The sequence below is a fragment of the Tachysurus vachellii genome, chromosome 3 (assembly GCF_030014155.1).
Source record: "Tachysurus vachellii isolate PV-2020 chromosome 3, HZAU_Pvac_v1, whole genome shotgun sequence".
NCBI lineage: Eukaryota > Metazoa > Chordata > Actinopteri > Siluriformes > Bagridae > Tachysurus > Tachysurus vachellii.
The window spans coordinates 5,000,241-5,010,634 of NC_083462.1; the positions used below are offsets into that span (position 1 = coordinate 5,000,241).

Sequence of the window (10,394 nt, forward strand, 5' to 3'; positions counted from 1 at the left end):
TTGTTAATTTGGTCTTGACTGGTTTAAAAAAAGAAAAGTTTAGTTCTGTAGACTGACATAAACACATAATAGTGATGCACTAAAAAGGAAATGATTGTGCTCTTTAAATATTAGGTACCAATAGATAAATGTTAGCAGTTTGATTAATGCTTTTCACTTAAATTAGAATATAAAATTACAATATAATGAAAAAGACATTATTAACCCTTAAGTTATTATATCCCAAAACATAACGTGTCAACTCACAGGACTTAGGCTCCTTGGCCGCTTTCTTCTATCTGGTCCTTGAGGAAGGGCCTGCTTCCTCTTCATCTGCCTCATTCTCTGCTTTAGGAAGCTTTATATAATTCCTAAAGGAACCTAAAACAAGAGCCTCTGTGTGATTTCGACTGTATTCGGGATGAAAGAAAAAAGCTCTCGTCTACATCAGAGATAACAACATAAATTAGTACAGAAAGGTGAAGAGATGGAGTGACTGACCGTCCTGGATGCTGTTTCGGAGAGCGCGGAAAACAGGGTATTTCTGCTGGATGTGGTCCTGAAACACACAACTCCAAAAGCGTTTGACGAACTCTCCTCCCTCATTCTCCAAACTGTCCAAAATCTCATACACACCGTCCTCTATTCTCTTCTTACTTCTCCTCTTTGTTACCTCCTGCAGAGAGAGAGAGAGAGAGAGAGAGAGAGAGAGAGAGAGAGAGAGAGAGAGAGAGAGAATAGTCAGGAACCCATTTATCTTCATCTGTGTAAGTAGTGCAACAGATATTGAGGCATAACTTTAAGCAATTGCACCCAAATACGTGTGCATTAAAAGTTAAAAAGACATTGTATTAATTTAAGTTTAGTAATCCTAACATTCTCATTTCTTAATGCATTAATGTCTTATGTACCTGTCCATCCATTTTTTTACATCGCTAGAGAACCTATTAAAATAAATAAATAAATAAATAAATAAAGCATGGCATAGTATCTTCACTTCACTGAGAGAAGAAAGAAGATCCTACATGACAAAACAATAAATTAATACAAAACAACACAAAACAGTTGACAGTATTTATGAGAATAAAGGCTTAACGTTTTAATTATCCGTTACAGAACCCATTAGGACTTCCGTAAATGGGTGTACATTGGGGACATTCAGAGGCTAAACGACAAATATATTATAAATGTAGAGTTTTCTTCAGCAATCAGTCTGGTGAATTCCCTCCTGGAATGAATGAATGTTGTAAAAAGGGTTTTCTTGCCTTGTAGAGATCCTCAGGCACCAGGTCGTGGTCTCGGAGCTGCCTCAGGAAGATGTGAGGTTCCTCCATACAAGAGATCTCAGCCTTCTTACGGCGAAAAAAACTAACTAACTCGTCATGAGTTAGAAAGTTCAGCTGATCCATTCGACTGCTGTTTATCCGTCTACTCTGTACAACAGGAGCTACATGTACAATAATGTGTAATGTAGTGATCCAGTTAAACAACAACAACAACAACAACAACAAAGTTCCCAGCTGATTATTTCCTTTTGTATATTTATTGTTACAGATCCTGTCTGGTTAAAGTCACACTGTACCTTAGTAGATTCCTGATAGGACTCAGTGACACTGACTGAAAACCTGAAACAGAGACCTGTGTAATGAATAAATGTGTCTGCGAAAGTTTATCGTGTGAGACGGAAACTGTGTGATGTGGGCGTGGAAACCACACCTTGTTTAGGTGTAGAAACACTGAGAAATGATCTACAACATGAAACCTAAACATAAAACAAAAGGAACTGTTCTTATAATAAACAACGACTGACTGACATCCTAAATATTTTAAATATATATATTTAATTATATTTATATGTTTTACCAACCTGCAGTTTTAGAAAAATGATATGAAATGATTTGTAAGATAGAGTAAAGTGTATTCCCCTCACCCCACCCCACCCCACCCACTCCATGGTGAATAACACATCTGCTATTATGCATGTAATTACATGTCCATCTCAACCTTGTGACAGATTCCTGATCCAGCCTTGGAATGAGTTCAACACATGTTTCATGTGTCAGAAATCCTGAAAACAGTTTAATAGACTGTAAATGTTAGACCAGGTGTCTTTTTCATAAAAGTGTGTAAAGAACAAGATTAAAATACATGTGCACTGTACTATAGTGTGCATGAGGAAACTGGTATTTATCACACACATCTACACACAGCTGAACACAACAATAAATCCCACACGTAAACATACAAATGCCACATTCATTTGCATAACCTCAAATCATTAAATTTTATCTCGTCAGACTGCGGTAAGAAATTTGTAAAAATTACTCTTATCTTTTGGCCATTGAAGGCTATTAAATGTATATAATATATAGTTCTGTATCGGTCTATTAGTGTCTAATAGTAACATTACTGATCACTATTAATATCTAGTTGAGGAAAATGTGGCTATATTTTAAAAGATATACATTAGCTAGTTTTCCACAACATATTATCCAAAGCTATAGAAGGCTAACAAATTAAATCAGCTGTTAAATATTAATTAAATTAGATTTAAATGAAATTAGATTTAATGTATTTATATATATTAAAATGTAATAAAATCTAAAAGAAAATTAGTAGCAAGTAAACACCCTGAACCCAGAACTAGCTCAGTAAGCATACTATTGCTAATGCCTAAAAAAAAGAAATATAATAATAATATTATATATATATATATATATATATATATATATATATATATATATATATATATATATATATATATATATATATATATTTAAAAATGTAACGTGATGATTTGTTAACTTTTCTTCTGCAGTGGGAATAAACACTACTGATAAACTTCACCACCACCATAATATTTTTTTTTACCATCACCATCACTTTATTACTGAATCTTGTGGGGCTATGGTGGCTCAACTGGTTAAGGCTCTGGGTTGTTGATCGGAGGATCGGGGTTCAAGGCCAAGCAGAGCCAGCCAAGCTGCCACTGCTGGGCCCTTGTGCAAGGCCCTCAACCCTCCCTGCTCCAGGGGCGCTGTATCATAGCTGCCCCTGCACTCTGACCCCAACCTGCTCAGTTGGGGTATGTGAAGAAAGGAATTCCACTGTGCTGTAATGTATATGTGGCGATAATAAAGGCTTCTATGCCCGCTCTATCTGTATATTTTATTTAAGCTCGCAAGAAAATCGTTCCTTCTAAATGTCAGTCTCTTTCTGCATGATCCTGAATTGGACCGAGTGTCTGAGAAAACGTGAAAGAAAGTGATCTTTATGTAAAGACACTGAAAGTTTACCTGTGAGAGAGAAAAGGGACTAATTTGTGTATGGGAACCACACCTTTGTGTAGAAAGCCGGAAAATGAAAGACAACACCATAAAAGCATGAAAAGGAAATGAAAGGAATTGTTTTATAGGATGAAATATTATATTCTGATCAGTTTAGCAGTTTGTGGTTGATAATCAATGTTGAAAATAGTTCACGTCTTTTCCGCAGCTCTATAAGGCACGACTGGACCTTTTCTTTCTAGTTTATAGTTCAAACCATTGTTATTCTTAAAATTGGGTTGTGCTCACAAAAAGGTGATGCGATGAATACTTGTTTTCCCAGTGCATTCTGTATAACAAACTGGAAAGAAATGGAAGCGGACAAGGCTAATTGTACCTTGTACATAAATATAACGTATATTTGATAATATTATCAAGATCATTTTCACCCTTAAATACAAAAAGTTAGTGTTTCAGTTTAATAAACAGTCTATAAACAGGTAGCTCAGTGGTTAAGGCGTTCGACTACTGGTCGGAAGGTCATTGGTTCGAATCCCAGGTCCACCAAGTTGCCACTACAGGGCCCCTGAGCAAGGCCCTTAACCCTTAATTGCTCAGGTGTATAAACTGAAATAAAAATGGAAGTCACTCTGGATAACAGTGTCTGCTAAATGCTGTAAATTTAAATAAAATTGAAGCACCACATTTGCATGACAGTTTATAAAGTAGACATCTCAACATGTCTCTGCTTTATTTATTTATTTATTTATTTATTTATTTATTTATTTATTAGTTTTCAGTGTGTCTGTGACTATCACAGTGACAGAGACAGTATTTTTGTTAAGGACAGAAAATACTACTTTAATTGAATTAAGCACAATATAAGAACACACGCAAACAATCAGGTCTGGTTTCAGGTTGTCTTTAAAGCTTCTTAAATCAGAGAATGTAATATTATTATTATTAGTAGTAGTAGTAGTAGTAGTAGTATTACAGAGTAAAAGCCATTATTATGCAAATTATATATTCATGCAGTAACTGGAAGTAAAATCTATCAATGCTGAGATACAGCAATAAGAAAGAAGATGTTAAGATTAAATAAAATGTATATGTTAAAAGTCACAAAGCTGAACAGGTCATAATCATATATACCCTTTAAACCCAAATGCATTAATTAGTTCTAACATACTGGCAATAATAATAAACAACAATAAACAAGAAAGATTAATAAAAGATAAGTTCACTTAAATAATCAGATGCTATCAGTGTTACAGCTTAAGAAGTTAACAAGAGAATTCTGTCAATGCAAAAAAATCAACATAATGTAGTTGTTTTTTGTTGCATCTTTTCCAATGAGATGCAGTTTGTGATTGAAAAAAGGCTACTGGATTTTAAAGATGGTGTCAAACTCCTCATCAAAGATCTTTTTCATTTTGGCTCCCATTGAGTCAGCATTGTCCTGTACACACACACACACACACACACACACACACACACACACACACAAACACACACACACACACACACACACACACACCAATCGTTTTAGTTAATAAACAGAAATAACTACAATTTGCTACAAGGAAATGATTGTGATAAATGTTTGAGACGTGATGATGAATACATGACCAAATTATTATTGTTTTTATATACTTTTTTTGCTTAAACAAATGAAAATATAATAAAAAAAATCTTATTGTGTTTGTTTTCTGAAACATTCCATGCCACTGTATGAATATAATAAACTACAATGGACATAAATGTCACTAAAAAGATTTCTTATTGTTTTTCCCATAATTTATACACAATGCAATTTCACAGTGAAGCAGGAAAAAGTGTCAGACTCTTCATGTCCTTTGTATATTAATCTGTATTTGCGTCTTACATTGTGAAAGGCTTCGTAGTTTTCAAAGATGAGATTGATGTCCTTCACAAACTCCCTCACTGTTGTGTACTTGTTTTTCTCCATCTTGCGCCTTACTTTGTTCAGCCAGCTGGGTTTAGAAATCACACTGCTGACGCTCTCCTCCTGCACAAGGACATGTTTACACAAAGGCCAGGTGAAGTAACTTGTCTAGTGAAGGAAAATCAGAGGTGACAAACCTCAGGGCAAAAATAACCTTTACTTTCATAAAACTCTCTTAACATATGGTTCTAAAAATAATGAGAAAAAATGATTTCTAAAATAAATTTCTTCTTGTAGAAATAAATCATATGTTTGAGTATGTTATTATTATTATTATTATTATTATTATTATTATTATTATTATTATTATATTAATTTTATACATATATGAAATGTGTAGCCTTAAAAAGTTCTTACAGTTACTGAGGGATTGTGATGAAACTCATGCTTGGTATCCGTTTTATATAAGACCATCAGCAAATACTCACAGCGCTGATGAAGGAAAACAGAGACAATTTGAGCCAAGTGTGCTTTATGTACGTGTGTTTTGTGTGTTTGTGTGTGTGTGTGCGTGTGCGTGTGTGTGTGTGTATGCGTGCATACTTGTGTGTGTGTGTGTGTGCGCGCGTGCGTATGTGCGTGCGTGCGTGTGTGTTTGTGTGTGTATGCGTGCATACTTGTGTGTGTGCGTGCGAGTGTATGTGCGTGCGTGTTTGTGTGTGTATGCGTGCATACTTGTGTGTGTGCGTGTGTGTGTGTGCGTGCATATGTGTATGTGCATGTGTTTGTGTGTACCAAGATGTTGCTGGTAAAATGACTGGCCAAAGCTTGTTCCTTGCTCATGTGAGCCCACTGTCCCTTTCTGGCCTTCAACACACAGAAAGTACACATCCTATTGATCCTGCACACACACACACACACACACACACACACACACACACACACACACACACACACACACAAATGCTTTATTAGCACTAGGAACCTGACAGTATGTCGCTAATTTTTTGTAGCACCTTGAGTTTAGAAATTAAAATGTTTACTTCACTCAGATCTTTATTTTTTTTCTTATACTCACCCAAATGTTTTGTCCTGCACAGTTGGTACGTGACAGAGATGATGGAAAGCTCTTGGACACTTGGTACAGAACACCAACTTTTCTCCATCATTACAAATGAAGCACAGATCATCTTTATCCTGGTGCAGATACACAATTTTTAGCAAAAAAAAAAGACATCACGGTCTGTTATTTTTAAAATGCTCCACCTCTGTCTTATATTTCCATTAAACGAGCCTGTCTTCTGAGTCATTGGAATGTTATAAGGGGTTTTGGACTCACTGGGTTTTTAGGACAGCACACATGACAGCGACATTCCAGTGGATGGAAATCCAGGAACTTCATCTGAAAAAAGAAAAAAATATCCCAAAACATATGAGGTCCTTCCTTACCTAATGTGTACCTAATGTGTCTAGCTATTTTAACGTATTCAAGACAGAAGAAACAGGAAGTTCATGCTGAATACAGCTTTGATATACTGTAGCATATTCACCAGGGAGCCAAGGGTTTTGCCGTGACACAATATATTTTTCATCCAGTCTCCATCAGTCAGAGGTCCTTGCTTTACGAACTCCTCAGGACTGAACCATCGCTTCTCTGTGCGGATGCTCTTACTGTGTGGTCCTGCAGCACAAACAATAACTGTTTGTTTTTATGTCTATGTATTATCATGTATATTTATTTGCCACGTGTTGTGTTTAGCTTCTCGTCTTTTTTTTGTGTTGTTTCACTGGTTCTTGCTTCCAGTGCTAGTGCCGCCACCCCCCCCCCCCACCCCCAGACTGGGTTGTACTGGTCTATTTATTTTGTTATTTAAAGGGGACGTCGCACCTCCCGACCGCACCTGTGCTCCTTGCCCCCCCTCCATGCACCTCGACGTGCCCCTCCACGCACCTCGCCAGTCTCACCCATGCGCCTCGCCATGCCCCTCCACATGCCCCGCCATGCCCCTCCACGCGCCTGTCAGGACTCAGCCCGGACTTTTGGCCATGTGCCTTTGTTTATGTTCCTCGTCACGTGTCTGCCCCGCCTTAACCATGCCAGTCACTGTACCGCCAGTGTAATGTCCGTGTAACGTCTTTATTTCATCGTCCTTTGTTTTGTTTAGTTTTCGTCTGTGTTCATGTTTCATGTATATTATTTATTAAACCCCATTCATTTGAAGCTGTTCTGCATATGGGTCTGTCTCCCTCCTTCCTGGTTGTGACAGAATGATTCTGCCCAAACTAAGACCCAGCAGGATAGCTTCTAGCTCAGACCGGCTTATTTCTCTTCTCCCCCTGGACTGTTCCGTAAGTCTTCCTGGATTTTTTTCTTTTGTTGGTGACATTGCTCGTCATTTCTTAGGTGAGGGACGCTGCTCCACTTCCGGTTCTGTGGACGTCGCTCGGCCCTTCTGCTCGGCTGTGGACGTTGCTCGGCCCTTCTGCTCGGCTGTGGACGTCGCTCGGCCCTTCTGCTCGGCTGTGGACGTCGCTCGGCCCTTCTGCTTGGCTGTGGACATGGCTTGGCCCTTCTGCTCGGCTGTGGACGTCGCTCAGCCCTTCTGCTCGGCTGTGGACGTGGCTTGGCCCTTCTGCTCGGCTGTGGACGTGGCTCGGCCCTTCTGCTCAGCTGTAGACGTCGCTCGGCCCTTCTGGTCGGCTGTGGATGTGGCTTGGCCCTTCTGCTCGGCTGTGGACGTGGCTCGGCCCTTCTGCTCGGCTGTGGACATCGCTTGGCCCTTCTGGTCGGCTGTGGATGTCGCTCAGCCCTCTCTGGCTGTGGAGGTCACTCAGCCATCTCTGGCTGCGCTGCCGTGTGCCTTGCCCCCCCACCTGCCTCGTCATGTGCCTTGCCCCCCCACCTGCCTCGTCGTGTGCCTTGCTCCCCCCACCTGCCTCGTCGTGTGCCATGCTCCCCCATCGGCCTCACCATGTGCCATGCTCCCCCATCGGCCTCACCATGTTCCTCGCTTCCCACATCCCACTCCTGGACCTCGTTGGGACTGTCGTTAAGACGGGATTTCTCGCTTCTGGAGCGCTTCTGAGGGTACTGTCAGGACTCAGCCCAGACTTTTGGCCATGTGTCTTTGTTTATGTTCCTCGTCACGTGTCTGCCCCGCCTTCGTCTGCTCCTACTGTCTCTACACAACTGTTTCCCATTGTCAATTATTATGTCTATTTAACCGTGCGAATCATCGTCATTGTACTGTCAGTGTAATGTCCGTGTAACGTCTTTATTTAATCGTCCCTTGTTTTATTTAGTTTTCATCTGTGTTCCTGTTTCATGTATATTATTTATTAAACCTTATTCATTTGAAGCTATCCTACGTATGGGTCTGTCTCCCTCCTTCCTGGTTGTGACAGTGCCTCGCCGTGCCCCTCCACACGCCTCGCCGTGCCCCTCCACGCGCCTTGCCGTGCCACACATGCACCTCGCCGTGCCCCTTCATGCGCCTCGCCGTGCTCCTCTGACCACCCCCCCACCCCCCACACCCCATGAGGTTAGAAATATTTGAGTGAAAGAAAAAAATGGTTATAAAAGAATACAAGAATAAGTCTTTGTCTAGTTACGTACCTCTAAATCTGCGTTTATGTAAAACACCAGTGACTGAACCACAGCTGACAGGTAACTCTGTAGCCTCAAACTTAGACATATCCTCTGTCTCGCTGAGGTCATCAGAGTCTTCACTGGAATCGTCTAAAAAACTGACTAAAAAACAGTAATAAAGCAAAAACATGCAAATGTGTGATGAGAGGGGATTTAAGTGCAGTATTATGTTTTGAAACAAGAAATGGTCAAGAGAAAAGTTCCTATAGACTGAGAGCAACTACAATTGACCTCTTTGTTTTCTACATTTATTTTAATTATATACTCTTGAGGGGTGCCAGATTTTGTCACAAATGATATAATTGTTGATAATAGGTTATTATGTTTTATTTCTTTATGTTTTTTCTAGTCCCACATATTAGGTGACCTTATCAAGTCATTCCCAGTGCTGAAGTGGAAAGGACACACATTTGTTAGGCAAAAGTATTCCAGTGAGGTTCAAATCTGAACTCAACACTCAAGTGCATTTAGTACTGAGATTTGACATGCAAACCTCCTGAAGGTGGGTATGTCAAGACATCACAGAGATAATGATCTATCTATCTATCTATCTATCTATCTATCTATCTATCTATCTATCTATCTATCTATCTATCTATCTATCTATCTATCTATCTATCTATCCCTACAAATTCTTACAGTTTCTATTTCTATCATTTTGCCATAAACATACTTTGAAATAATTTCTTCTGGCTGGAGCTGGACACAGAAGAAGGACCTGCATCCTCCTCTTCTGTCTCATCAACACTCTTCTTTCTCTTTGTTCCACATTTCTTTTGCTCTACCTGCTTTATCTCATTTCCTGTCGGTTTCTCTGGCCAGGGCAGGTTTTGATTAAGCAAGAAAAATCCTAAAAACAGACATAATGTTCTTAAAGATAATATTCTGGATATAAAAAAGCAAGTCATACCATATGAGGAAAAATAAAATTGAGTGACTGACTGTTAAGGCTTCCTTGTATTTTCCGCAGAAAAGGATATTTCAGCATGATGTGCTCCTTAAACACACAACTCCAAAACTCCTTTATTTTATTTGGCTCCTTCTCCAGGCTTTTCAAAACCATATACACAGCATTCTGCCTTCTGTCCATACTTTTCATCTTTATTACCTTCTGCTCAAAGAAAGAAGCAGAGTTTATTAAAATCAGACAAACTCCACTGTGCTGAGACTCAAGAGAAGCCTTTAAAATAGGAATTCTGTGCAATTGTTGGTTTGAAATCATATTAGTCATTTTGTAATATTCTCACTAGACTCTGACAGACCTTTTATTCTACAACTTTCTCAACAGTGCAAAACTCTACATCAAGCCATTTTCTTTTGAAATAAATGCTAAATAAACAAGTTAGACAATATGTAAGAACAATGCAGATAATAAGTGGATGTGGGGGGAGGGACTAATATCCTTAAATTATTTGCATATTCAAATTTCACTCACAAATCCAAGTACAATGCTTTCACTTTATAGCTCTTTTGATATCTAGAATACATCTTTCAGTATGTTACCTGGTACTAGTAATGTCCAGTAATTAACACTGATCAAATATTAAGATCCACTAAACATTCTACATCTAGATTTATTGATGAAGTCAATCAT

The 10,394-nt window shown here is 39.0% G+C and overlaps 1 protein-coding gene across 1 annotated transcript; it reads right to left on the reverse strand.

Annotated features, from left to right (window-relative positions):
• Window positions 1–4,402: 4,402 nt before the first annotated feature.
• Window positions 4,403–9,633, reverse strand: LOC132842662 (nuclear body protein SP140-like protein). The gene is made up of 9 exons (XM_060865458.1): window positions 9,474–9,633; window positions 8,768–8,902; window positions 6,702–6,832; window positions 6,491–6,553; window positions 6,230–6,348; window positions 5,947–6,052; window positions 5,569–5,643; window positions 5,131–5,274; window positions 4,403–4,704 (listed from the first exon to the last, which is right to left on the reverse strand). Exons 2-9 carry the CDS (start codon window positions 8,844–8,846, stop codon window positions 4,627–4,629), a joined length of 795 nt encoding a protein of 264 aa, XP_060721441.1. The 5' UTR covers window positions 8,847–8,902; window positions 9,474–9,633; the 3' UTR covers window positions 4,403–4,626.
• Window positions 9,634–10,394: the final 761 nt, after the last annotated feature.